The 13,555-nt window shown below is 42.4% G+C and overlaps 1 protein-coding gene across 1 annotated transcript; it reads left to right on the forward strand.

Annotated features, from left to right (window-relative positions):
- The first annotated feature begins 34 nt into the window (after nt 1-34).
- On the forward strand, nt 35-11,394 carry ccr6a (chemokine (C-C motif) receptor 6a). Its single transcript, XM_080882231.1, has 2 exons — nt 35-4,272; nt 8,037-11,394. Exon 2 carries the CDS (start codon nt 8,057-8,059, stop codon nt 9,230-9,232), a length of 1,176 nt encoding a protein of 391 aa, XP_080738357.1. The 5' UTR covers nt 35-4,272; nt 8,037-8,056; the 3' UTR covers nt 9,233-11,394.
- Nucleotides 11,395-13,555: the final 2,161 nt, after the last annotated feature.

Raw genomic sequence — 13,555 nt, forward strand, 5'->3', positions numbered from 1 at the left:
AGGGGCGGTCCTACCCTATTTGGTGCCCTGGGCGAACACTCCCTCTGCCACCCTCCATTCCCCCCGACACACACACACACATAAAACATATTAAGGATTGTATATTAACATATGTTATTATGGAAAACTGTTGTCGGAACCAAACTGAATTTACCCAGATAAATATTTTATATATAGAGAGAGAGAATATGCACATGGCTAACAAACAGCCATTATATTTCATCGCACATTGAGAATAGCAGACAAATCAGCAATTAATGGGTAATTAATATTGTTCTGAACACAGTCCAAAAGATTCAATAAGCCACATCAGTGTATACTGTCTGTCTACTTTTTACTATCATAGCCAAGTGGCTAACAAAGGTAAACACAAGTTTTCCCAATCACTACTAATGAATGTTATCTTGTTTCATGTTACATAATACCTTCCAAAGACTGCTGCTTACCTGCTTACCTGTATCTTTTGCTTGTTTCTCCTTTTCTGTTTTGTTTCTAAACCGAGGACCTGATTGCTTTGACCTTTTCTTGTACATCTTCGATCAGTAATTTTGCTCTCCAGTATGAACACCCACAACATAAGCTAATAGACCTACACACTGTATAGGTTTTTTTTTCTTCCTAGGAATTCACACAACGCAGGAAAAATAATTAATGCATAATGGGCTTGGATTGACAATATTTTTGAATGAAAGGTGCACTATTTGGAAGCAGCCTGCCCCCTCCTCTTTCGACAAGTTGCCTGTGAGACTTCAGCACAGCATCAGAAGCAAGCAGGCACACCGAGGGCCCTCGTGCTCACTTTTCGCGTACATGTGTGGGATAGATTTTAGAAAACACATCAGTGCAAATTATACGTTTATATCATAATGTCTTCAGTTTTTGTGTGTGTTGTAGGGCTGTCAACGTTAACGCGTTAACGCCGTCATCATGATTAACGCGATTAGAATTTTTAACGCAATTAATCAATTTGGAGCACTGAATGACTGAAAATCCCTGAAATGTCTCTGTCAACGTATTTCGGACCATTGGTCATTCTGCGCTCCACATGGGTTGATTGCATTTAAAATTCTAATCGCTTTAATCGTGATGACGGCGTTAACATTGACAGCCCTCTGTCTGTGAAGGTTCTCAGTCATCCAGGTCATCGTAGTCTAAGGAGCTTGGAAAGAAAAGCCTCTGGACTTGTTTAAGTTGCTTGAAGACGTTTCACCTCTCATCCGAGAAGCTTCTTCAGTTCTAAGGTCAAATGGTCAAGAGTCCCAGATTTAAACCCAGTGGGAATTTCCTCCCAAAGAGGGACAAAGGACCCCCTGATGATCCTCTACCTAATCACATGAGCCAAGGTGTGAAAGCGGGTGTGGGTCCCAATCAGCCAGGGTTTCGGGTGAGCTCACTGTGAAACCTGGCCCCACCCTATCATGTGATTTCCTGAGGTCAGATGGCCCAGGATGTGAGTGGGCGTTAAGTCGTCTGGGAAGGGATCTCAAAACTGGATTATAGATGGCAGAGAGTTGGTGTTGTAAACCAGCGGTCTCCAACCTTTTTTGCGCCACGGACCGGTTTATGCCCGACAATATTTTCATGGACCGGCCTTTAATGTGTCGCGGATAAATACAACAAAATAAAACTAGTACCGGTACCGAAAAAAAAGAAGATTTATTCATAACACACGTGAAAAGACCCAGGAAAACAGAGTTAACGATCAAAACGATAACAAAATAATGCTAAAAACTGATAAAAACCCTGAATACCATACATTTCACACCCGAGCCTCAACTCTCGCGGCCCGGGGGTTGGGAACCGCTGTCGTAAACCACCGCCTCTGTTCAAAGATGGTCGCTCACAGTGGACATAGATGGCTTCTTTCACTCCTCTTTCAAACCATCTGTCCTCTCTGTCCAAAATGTGAACATTGGCATCCTCGAAAGAGTGTCCTTTATCCTTAAGATGCAGATGGACAGCTGAGTCTTGTCCTGTGGAGGTGGCTCTTCTATGTTGTGCTATGCGTTTGTGAAGTGGCTGTTTGGTCTCTCCAATGTAGAGGTCTGAGCATTCCTCGCTGCACTGTACAGCATACACTACATTGTTAAGTTTGTGTTTAGGAGTTTTGTCTTTCGGGCGAACCAGTTTTTGTCTGAGTGTGTTGCTGGGTCACTGGTAGGTAGGGGCGGCCATTTGCCACGAACGATTGGGGTGAGAGAAGGAAGACAAGATAAAAGACACGCTGTGGAAGAGAGCCAGAGATTAATAAGTGTCATTCACTGCAGAGAGGCCTATTAAGACATAGTGCATCATGGGAATCCCACACCTATTGCAACATAACTAAGCGAGGATTCATGGTCACCTGATCCAGCCCTAACTATATGCTTTGGCAAAAAGGAAAGTAGGAAGCCTGATCTTAAAAGCAGAGATAGTGTCTGTATCCTAAATCCAAACTGGAAGCTGGTTCCACAGAAGAGAGGCCTGAAAAGGCTCTGCCTCCCATTCTACTTTTAAATACTCTAGGAACAACAAGTATCCTAAAAGTAATAAATGCATGAACTAGTTTTTCAGCGTCACTCTAAGACAGGATATTTCTAATTTTTGAGGTATAGCACAAATGGAAGAAAGCAGCCCTATATTTTTGTTTAATATGTTTATTGAAGGACATATCCTGGTCAAAAATGACTCCAAGGTTCCTCACAGTGTTACTGGAGGCCAAGGTAATGTCAGCAAGAGTAAGAATCTGGTTAGATACCATATTTCTAACATTTTCAGGGCCAAGAACAATAACCTCAGTTTTATTTGAATTAAGAAGCAGAAAGTTAGAGGCCATTAGGGTCTTTATGTATTTAAGACATTTCTGCCGTTTAACTAATTGGTGTGTGTTATCTGGCTTCATGGATAGATAAAGTTGGGTGTCATCTGCATAGCAGTGAAAATGTATGCTATGCATTCTGTTGATACTGCCTCTAAATGAAAGACTCTAAATGAATATCAATGGTACTGAAAGTAGTTGTAGGTAATGTTACATCTGAGATGATTATGAGTCATTTTTTTTTTTCACTTTTTGTCAGCCTGGCTACAGTGCTGAAGAGAAACCTCGGGTTGTTCTTATTTTCTTCAATCAGTGATGAATAGTAAGATGTTCTGGCTTTGAGGAAGGCTTTCTTATAAAGCAACAAACTATTTCTCCAGGCCCTGCAGGTCTGTCCTCAGGGTGTGTGCCGCATTACGGAGGGAATCTTCCTTTTTACATCTCTATTGAATATTCACTCTGCTGCTGTGCATGATGGATGTCAGCTTTTCTTTTACAGATATGAACGTGGTAATGACTGTTCTCCCTCCCAATAAAGAATAAACCTGCAGGCCTATGCGAGCTTATAATGATGTTCTTAGTTTATACACGGGCAAAGCTTACTTACAGCATGTGTTTGTATGTAAATATAATTACACTGTAATTTTACAGAAAATCTAAACATGTAATGATGCCATAGACTGTGTTACTACATGTTCCTGACACGTCTGTAATGCTGAGCGGTCCATGCAGAACTATATTAAAGCTGAGAGTCTGAACGTCACTGATGGTCTGAGAGTCATCTGAGGTGAAACAAAACTATAAACAATAAATCATGTGTAATGCTGCTATGACAGTTTTAACCCCCGATAGCACGAGAGGAACCACAACAGGAAACCGACACAACAGATAATACAAAAATTATTTTTATCAGCAAACACACACACACACAGCCTTTAATCTTACAGCAGTGACCCCCAAATGTTATGAAGCTCTGTCTCCAAAGGAGGTATAAATAAGGTTCAGTGTGAATAAAGGGGACGTGACGGGGTCTTCAGTAGAAAAATGGAAAAATTCAGCCTTTCATTTTTTATCATAGTGTGAGAGGAAGCTGAGATGAAGAGCGGACGTCACAGTAATGTGTGCTGGGCCAGACACACACGCACGCACGCACGCACGCACACACACACACACAGAGAGAGAGAGAGGGCAGGGTAAAGAGGAAGGCTCACACTGGGGTTTCTCACTGCTTCGTATTTCTCTTTAATCGCAGCGTTTAGTGTTTGTTGGATCATCGCCCTCGTCATCCTCGTCCTCAGCTGTGCAGCCTCAGCAGCCGGCTTCATCATCCGCCACCACACCTGTGAGTCTTCTGATCGGAGCTTTTGCCGTAGCGCTGACTTGGACAGTCAGAAGACTCTGACTCTGAAGACTGTTTCAACGTTTCAGGCTGGAAACAGAGGCTGAAGCTCAGAGGTGGCACTTTGAACCTTCAGGTGTGTTTTTCCTGCTTTTCAGCAAGTTGGGGGTTAAACTCTGTCAGATGATGTAATGTGGGATATTTTTTAGATAAGATCAGGAGTGCTGTGAAGAGGCGTTTTCTGTTGATTTATCTTGTAAAGATTGAACCGATAAGACGGCGTTTCCCTGCAAACGGCACGTTCCGTCAGCTGCTCGCACGAGCACAGAAACCACACATTTACAAAAATCATCACCACCTCAGGAACAAAGTTTAATCAAAGAGTAACTGAGTCTCTCAGCTGTGCAGCATCTCTGCAGCTCAGAAACACAGTTGATAAATCTGATAAAGTTTGTGTGCGCTGAAAGGAGAGGTCGTGACCACATTCACCATCACCTGCAGGTTAAAAAAAACTTGTTTACAGTTTTTACAAAAGAAATCTGTTTTTTAAACTCTGACAAAAAATAAATAAAAACTTTTATAATCAGTTCAACATGTTTTCTGCAGCCTGAACTTTTCCAAGCATCTGAAATGAGAAATTGACCTTTGACCTGCCTGAGTACAGTTGGGGGGCTGCTCTCAGAAGGACTGAGTATAAAAGTGCCAGCCGAGGCGAGCTCCGAGCTGTCCTGAACAACTGGCTCCCATTTCTGCACAAGCAGAAGAGAAATTTCCCATTACCCGCCGCAGGACAGCAATGTGGCGTCTGTGTCGTGCAGGCTAAACTCATCTTAAAGGAGAAATAAACAGTTCCTCAAATACCTCAGGTTCCTGCTCTGCACTTCTGCTCCCAGCGGCCCTCGGCTGTAATTTCTCCCCTCAGACTTCCCGTATTTCAAATGTCACCTGCGGGGAAGCGAAAGGTCCAGAAGACCTCAGATGATTTCATCTGCCGCGCTGCCCCGAAGGACGCACACAGCAGAATTGTCCGATGTGCAAGCGGCGGGAAATGGCCACTTCCTGTTTGTGTCCTGTCACCTGCTCAGGTGTCTGTGTAATTAACTTCCTGAAAACCAGCAGCTGATCTCAGGTCAGCATTTAGTACACCTGCCCACATACTGCAAGTAATCTATTACATTTCCAGCCTTGTGATTACTGCCCTGACTGAACTTTATTTAAAGCATGAACGCACCAATAAAATCAGAAATCAATTAAAAACACAATAAAGATATAAAAATAAGACAGTCAAAAATAAAATGGCAGACTACATTATTCAGTTTAATTTTATTTATATTTTTTATTTATACCAAATCACAACAAAAGTTTAAAAAGGTAATAAATAAATACATTAATTTAACCATAGAAAATAATAAAGACAGAAGAAAATACAAAAAGATTTAAACTAAATCAGACTATAAAACAAAATGTAAAAAAATAAAGTTTTTAAAAAACTAAAGGTATAAAAATCATGTTGTAAAATAAAATAAAACAGACTGCAGAATAAATAAGAATAAATTACACAAAGGTAAAAAGATCATAGAGACATAAAAATGAAAATAAATCAAATCTAAATGAAAAATGAAATTATATTAAAAAGATGATGAATAAAAGCTGCTCCCTTACTCACACGGGGTCAAATAAAATAAAATAAAGTTAAATTCAATTAAATTGAATTACATGAAATTAAAATAAGTTACACTGAATTAAGTTAAATGGACTTGTGCCTTTTTTCTGCACATGGCATTTCGTGACATTTGGACATTTATTGACATCTAACTGCTGCTGATGGTTAGGAAGAAGTTTTCTTATTTACAGGAAACCCCTTGATAAACAAACACACCTGAGCCTTTCAGGTAGACCAACACCTGGCTCTTTCTGCTCGACTTTAATCTTTGATATGAAGATAAAAAGGTGAATATGTGAGGAAGAAGGAAGATGAAGAGGGGGAGGTGTTCATTCTGCTGCGGAGCGTCTTGTGATTTGGGGGAAGTAACTGAGGGGGAAGCCATGCATGCATGAAGTGGGTCACTCGCTGTTTCTGACCTCATTTCTGCAAACCTCCTGCAAATGCTCAAACACCTGAAACGGTGTGGCATGTGCACCAATGGCACCGCAATGAGGACGTCTGCATCGGAATTTACCAGCAGCAGCAGCTCAAGGGAGCCGGCATCTGCACCACTTTCACATGTTTAACATGACAAAGTCCTGTTCAGGTTTCAGGACTCGCTGCTTAGCGGGGACGAGTCAGAGCATGAGTGAGCGCTGAAATCTGGAGGCTGTAAAGTGTGTCACTTATTAATCTCAAAGAGTTTTGTGACTGACACTGTCTGATGTGAAAGTTTACTCTTTAAAAATCATTCCAGACTTTCTTCAGAAGCTGTTTCCATCTCACTCTAGAGTGAAAACTCACTGACAAACGCCGACTCTTACTGTCACATCGAGCTCACAACCCAAACGAGAGCCAGGAGCCTTGCGGGCTTCTTGCCTAGTTTATGATGGCATAAAAATTATCCAATTATGTTACAGCGCAGGAACATGAGTGTGACACATGCAGAGAACAGCAGCAGAAACATGAAAATGAGATATAACCTCTGATCAGGTGAAAACTTATGATTCCTCAGAGGGAGACAATGGAAAAAAGGGAACATTTAGAGTATTTGAGTGGACAACGGGACGTTTCCAAGAAACAAACTGTGGAGCTTACAACCACTGTGAGGCTTCCTCACTGTGTTTGCATCAAAGTCACAAAAACAGTGTTTAAATTAATGAATAACAACAGTCACTGTGGTATTTTGAAATGCTGTTTCATCAGCCTGAAACACGCCTGCTTCAGGTTAAAGTTATGTGGTGTGACACATAGTTCTTAGAGTTTGGGTGGTTTAGGACGACAGGTCTGGGATCCATAGACAGGTCTGTGGATGTCCAGCTCAGGCTACTTTCTGCTGTCTCGTGGCCTTGGACAGTGAACTCATCTTAGTGCTCGCCCTGCCAGAGTTTCACTGCAACAAAAAGGTGTTAAAAGAAACATTGCGCTGGTTTGAGTTGTTTCTCTCTAATAGACTCCAAAAAACAGAGTCGTCCTCACACACAGCATTAGACATGGAGTCCCACAGGGTTCTGTGCTGGGACCAATACTTCTTCACATTATAGATGTACAAAAGAGAGGAAGTAGGAAGAACAGGCAAGAGTGAAATGGAGGGTTTGAAAACGTGCAGAGGAGGGAGAGTGGATATAGTGGACAAAAGATGATGAAGATGGAGCTGCCAGGCAGAAGGAGAAGAAGAAGACCTCAGAGGAGGTCAGTGAAGGACGACATGCAGAGGGTTGGTGTGACAGAGGAGGATGCTGGGATAGGAGAAGATGGAGGAAAATGATGGAGTGGCTAGAGAAAGGAGCTGAGAAAGGACGAAGCAGAAAATTCTCTTGGGCAACGACATTAAAAACATTGTGTCTCCGAGGGATGATGAAATACTAGTTCATGCAGTTTTCAGGCCCCTCTTCTATGGAACCAGCTTCCAGTTTGGATTCAGGAGACAGACACTTAAGATTTAAGATTAGATTTCAAACTTTCCTTTGTGCTAAAGTATATAGTTAGTGCAGGTTCAGGTGCATGGTCACCTGAACCTGCCCTTAGTTATGCTGCTAATTGTTTGAAGAGATGCAAATGAAAAAACGTGGCTCTCATTTAATTATTATGAAGATACAGAGCTGTTTAATGTGCCAACTGAAGATGCTATAGCATCCACACAGCTTTTTCATCGTGTGCCCTCAGGTCTTCCTCTTGCCATCACCTTTGTTTCACTGTGAGTTCATCAGACACCTTTGCTGTAGTTTGATGTTTTATCTCTGCTTCCTTTACAGTCTACTCTGCAAAGAATTTGATGTCATACACCACGAAGATATTCAACCAATCATACACCACGGGGATGTTCAACCAGTCATACAACCAAACCAAAGATGAAGAAGAAAACTACGATTATGATGGGTTTTGTCAGTTTCAAAAAAACCAGAGTATGGCGAAGGTGATTGGCCCGTATGTCCACTCCATCATCTGCATCCTAGGCTTTGTGGGGAACAGCCTGGTCATTGTCACCTACGCCTTCTACAAGAGGACCAAGTCCATGACTGACATCTACTTGTTCAACGTGGCCATCGCCGACCTGCTGTTTGTGCTGGCACTACCATTCATTGTCTACAACGAGCTGTGGTCATGGCCGATGGGGCAGGTGGCCTGCAAGCTGCTGCGTGGCTCCTACAGTGTGAACCTGTACAGTGGCATGCTGCTGCTTGCTTGCATCAGCACCGACCGCTACATCGCCATCGTCCAGGCTCGGCGCAGCTTCAGACTGCGCTCGCTGTCATACAGCCGCATTATCTCCGCCATTGTCTGGATCTTTGCTATACTCGTGTCAGTCCCCACCTTCTACTTCTACGACTGGTACAAGCCATCACACATGACTGGAATCATATTCGACGATGATATCTCAATCCAGATGCTGAACTCAACCTCTGAGTACGTCTGCGAGTTCAAGTTTGAAGACCCAAAAACAGCCAAAGAGGTGAAGGTAGCCGTCCCCAGCACCCAGATCAGCGTGGGTTTCTTTTTGCCACTCTTCATCATGATCTTCTGCTACAGTGCCATTATCGTCACCCTCCTGAAGGCCAAAAACTTCCAGCGGCACAGAGCGGTGCGGGTGGTGCTGGTGGTTGTGGCCGTTTTCATCATCTGCCACCTGCCCTACAACATAGTGCTGCTGTACGACACGGTCACCTTGTTTCAAGAACGCTCGTGTGATGATGCAGAAACATTGGAGATGGCCCTGAAGGTGTTGCAGACCATTGCTTACATGCACTGTTGCCTGAACCCGGTGTTGTACGCCTTCGTGGGAGTGAACTTCAGGAACCACTTCAGGAGGATCTTCAGGGACCTGTGGTGTCTTGGAAAGAAGTACATGGCCCCACGCCGCTTCTCCAGAGTCACCTCCGACTTCTACATGTCCTCCACTCGGCGCTCAATGGACGGGTCCAGCAACAGTGGTGCTTCTTTCACCATGTGAAGACATTCGTGGGTTGATCTCTGAAGCTCCAGGTCTCTAACACCGAAACTGACTCACTTCTGTCACACCGATAAGATTCTTAAAATCCAGAGAAAAATATTTAGAAGCTAAAGAGTTCTAACCCCATGCTACACCTCTTGTTCTACTTCATTATTTTAATCATGAAATATTCCAACTCCTGCATTTTCTTTTTGTGTGTGATTATTTTGTGAGTGATGACTGAAGACGAGTCTCCCACAGAGCCTCCTGCTGTCTTTACTACACAAATGAAGCCCAGAGCTCATCATTTCCTTCACCTGCAGATGATGAGCTCTAAGCGAGGATAAAAAATGACCTTGGAAGAGCTGACTGATGTGTTCCTGAAAAGACTGATGGCGACTCGAAACTTCGTGTCCTCTGAAGGTCTCAGAAAGGATACTGAAACAGGCTCTGATGTTCAATCCTGCACAGCTGAAATATTCCTGTGCTAAAATAGCCATGTGACCTGCACAGGCAGCAATAATTAGCTGCCTCTCCAGTGAGTCCCTCCTCCCACAACTTTCATGCCCACTGGTCCTGGTTCTGCTCATAATCCAGTTCTTCACCTGCTGCACCATTTGGTTAGAAAGACCCTCCAGAACAGAACCAGAACTAAAGCCACCCCAATCGCACCATCAGTACCAAAAACCCCGACACAAGCACATGAATTTTCAAATTAAGAGCAAGGGGGATTGTCCAATCCCCAACACACCTGATCAGCTCATTGTAGTAAACTCGCCCTCAGACCAGCACCTTCAAACTCCATTTGGTCTCCTAAACATCATCAGAGTCGAAACCAACATGTTTGGTGACAATGTCTGTGATTGCTTTGTGAAAGCTTTTAAAGAGCTGTTTTTACTGGAATCATTGCCAGCTGCCGCCCATGAATGAACCTTGACCCATTAGAAGGTTACTCACCAGACTAACTGGACATTGACCATTAAAACCTACCAACAAACAACAGCTGATAGGCTCCACCATCCACATGAGACTGCAGGCATGTTTTGAATCCTTTTTTTTAACATTTTGTACTTAAGAATGTATTTTTTTATGTTTATTTGCTGTTTGTCATTTCATTCATTCAGCTGTGCGATTAGTCTGCATTGATGTGAATGTGTAATCCTAATCTGCTTCTGGGTGATTTCCAGGATTAAGAATTGAAACTTTTCAGAGATTTTCACATCCTCATTTAAACCCTGATGAAATTCAGTTTTTCAGTTTTAATTTTGTCTCAAGGCACATACATTTAGAAAACTCGGCTTTTCTTCATATCCAACTCTTATTTGTTGTGATTCCTCTCATTCTTTTTTTAAAATTCCTGTTCATACCTGTGTTTATTATTGTGACAGTGAATGTATCCTTTGAATGTAATATTACAGCTGAGCTGTCAGATTTGTGCCTTTCAAAATAAATGCAGTTTATTTCATCTATAGCTATGGGTCCGAGTTTTTGTTTTAACGTCTCTGTCATTCTATGGCTAAACACTAGGTGGCGCCTTTTCCAGAACTGTAACGGGATTTAAACCTCTGGAGTGTAAAGGGCATTTACTGATTTCCTTTTAAAGGAGTATTTTCTTTGTTGTACTCAGCTGAGTTATGGCATGTCTTCGATGTTCAGACTCTTTGCAGAGTGTTACGGCCCTAGCTGGGCCTCCTGATACTGCCCTTGTGTGGGCGTGGTGTTTTTCTCCGCCTCCTCCTCTTTTGCTCCACCCCCCTGTCTCTCTCTTGCTCTCTCTCTCCCCAGGACACAGCTGCTGCTCATTGGACTCACTTACCACCTGGGCCCAGTCAGCAATCACCTCTCTGAGGTCATATAAGCTGGGGATGAGCTGTGAGCAGGGTGTGGGGTGTCTCTGCTTGGTGTGTAGGTAGCCTGCCTGAAGTGTGGAGTTGTGGAATTGTGGAAGCAGTATAGCTGCTTTACGTGAGTAGTGTGGGCTTGTGGGCCTTGGCAGCAGTAAAGCCAGCTGCTGTTAGTGACAGGGTGAGCTTGTGGGCCCCTGGAAGTGCCTCCTCGTGGTGTGGAGTTTTTGTTTGGTTGTTGTGTTCTTTGTTGTTGCAACCTTTTTTCGGCATGTTATTGGTAATACGGCGTTGCCGGCTCCTTATGTTATGATTATCTACAATAAAGACTGTTATTTACTAAGAACACCTGTCTGTTTTCCTTTCATTCTGTTCTGGACTCATTTGTTACTGGTCCCCTCACTCGCATGCCTAGACCCCTTCGGGGGGGACGTAACAAAGTTAGACTCCCCAAAAACAGGACAATGGCACAGAACAGGACAAATCTGCAAAATCGCACTACTTTAAACAGAATTACGATCAAATAAACAGAATTACGATCAAATAAACAAAAAAAAAAAAACAAGCTTTCTAGACAACACTGTGCTAGAAATGAGGGTTTTAATCTATTGTGTAAACATCTATAGTCTGCCTGCTGTTAGACATTGGGGTCTGGTAAAAGCATGCTGCTGCAGTTTCCTGCAGAGATGATTTATGCACAGAGAAAAGTCATTTGGACGCAGAGAGAGGAACTGCATTAGTTTAGAAACAGGCGGAACCATGAAAACACATCTGATTTAAACTCGTCTGATCTTTCTTTCATGGCGGCTTTCGCGTGCACACTTGATCTCTTTCAGCACTGCTTCTGCTTTAAGGACACCCTGACGCCATGTACAGCTTTGCTTACAGCTCTGCTGAGAGTGTAACACTGGGCAGTCAATTCACTGTGTTTAATGCATGTTTTAGCATTTATGTGAAGAGATCAGAGTCTGTCTCTTCACTAACTGGACCTCTGGACTCTACATACTGAAGTCTCAGAGACAATGTTCTGTCACCTTACCGACCCTCTGGTAAACAGAGATGGGCAGTAACGCGTTACTGTAATCCGATTACTTTTTTCAAGTAACGAGTAAAGTAAGGGATTACTATTGCAAAAACGGTAATTAGATTACCGTTGCTTTCCCGTAGGAACGCTGCGTTACTGCGTTACTAAAACCGTGATTTTTTTTGCGAGAATGTCTCATGACAGTGACGTAAGCAAGTGCGACGTTTGTGACAACAGCTGTGTGCAGATCAACAATGGATCGAGTGCGGGAGAGAGTATGAGCGTGCAGCGTTTAAAGCGTGGAAGTACTGACCTTACTTTTAGTTTGATTCCATAAAAAGTGACAAAAACATTAGCGTCCATCGTGCGTGGGAAGAAAACTTCTTTTTACAGCGAAAACAACCCCCTAAACTTCCAAGCAAGCACCGAGTGCGCTACGACGTAATGGGAAATTCACAGAGAAACTCGCGGATTCTTCCACTGACGGCTGCGGCACACCTGCACCAGGGTAAACCTCTGCCTACCCTACTCCTGCTTTACAGGTGAAAATAGAGCAACAGGACCGCTAGTCTTTGACTTTATTTTCTGCTGTGTTTTACTTGCATCTATTTGAAAGAGTGAGTGTAAACACACACAAAAAAAATTATGTGCTGGAATGTGCAGAAAATAGGTTTAAATAGGTTTAAAAGAAATTTCTTCCAGTCAGAGAATGGTGCATATAATTACATTTTTGCTTGATGCTTAAAGTTAAAAGATTAAAACTAATAAAACAAGTTTTACATTTTGTATGATGGATTATGTAGAAAAAGTAGAATTGGGCTGAAAGATCTATCGCTTTATCACCTATTCAGGTTGTAAATCGTGTTTTTAAAAAGTAACTAAGTAACTAAGTAATTAATTACTTTTGAAAATAAGTAATCAGTAAAGTAACGGGATTACTTTTTGGGGGACGTAATCAGTAATTAGTTACTGATTACTTTTTTCAAGTAACTTCACCAACACTTCTGGTAAATAATGAGACCATGTCTGTGTCTTGAGTTCATGTGCATGAATCAGAAGGGGGCACATGAATGATGATTGAATTATGAATGACATGACCACACTGAGGACAAACTGTGGATACATTAGTGTATGAAAGCAGACACGAGTGCACGAGTGGAAAACAGAAACTGTCCAACACAGGAGTGTGAAAGTCACAACTTTCATGTACTGATTTATTCTGAGCATGAATTTTTATCAGTCCACTGTCACACTGCAATGATACAAATGGGTATGGTATATTTAAAGTGATCATTCTTTTTACAACTACATGAATGTACTATTTCTGTATGGTTTATTACTATTACTGAAGGTTACTTGCCATACCAATACCAACTAGATTTTTAGATCTTAATCTAAAATGAGTAACAGAAGGGTGGGTAAGGCTGCACTTTTTGCAGTGATCTCGTGTAGAAAACTATTCCCTGCGAATATAAA

The sequence above is a fragment of the Rhamphochromis sp. 'chilingali' genome, assembly GCF_963969265.1.
Source record: "Rhamphochromis sp. 'chilingali' genome assembly, chromosome: 5".
Taxonomy (NCBI): Eukaryota; Metazoa; Chordata; class Actinopteri; order Cichliformes; family Cichlidae; genus Rhamphochromis; species Rhamphochromis sp. 'chilingali'.

Bases quoted from the DNA above. Each gene is read 5' to 3' on its own strand.
- ccr6a (XM_080882231.1), top strand. From the start codon at position 8,057: ATGTCATACACCACGAAGATATTCAACCAATCATACACCACGGGGATG.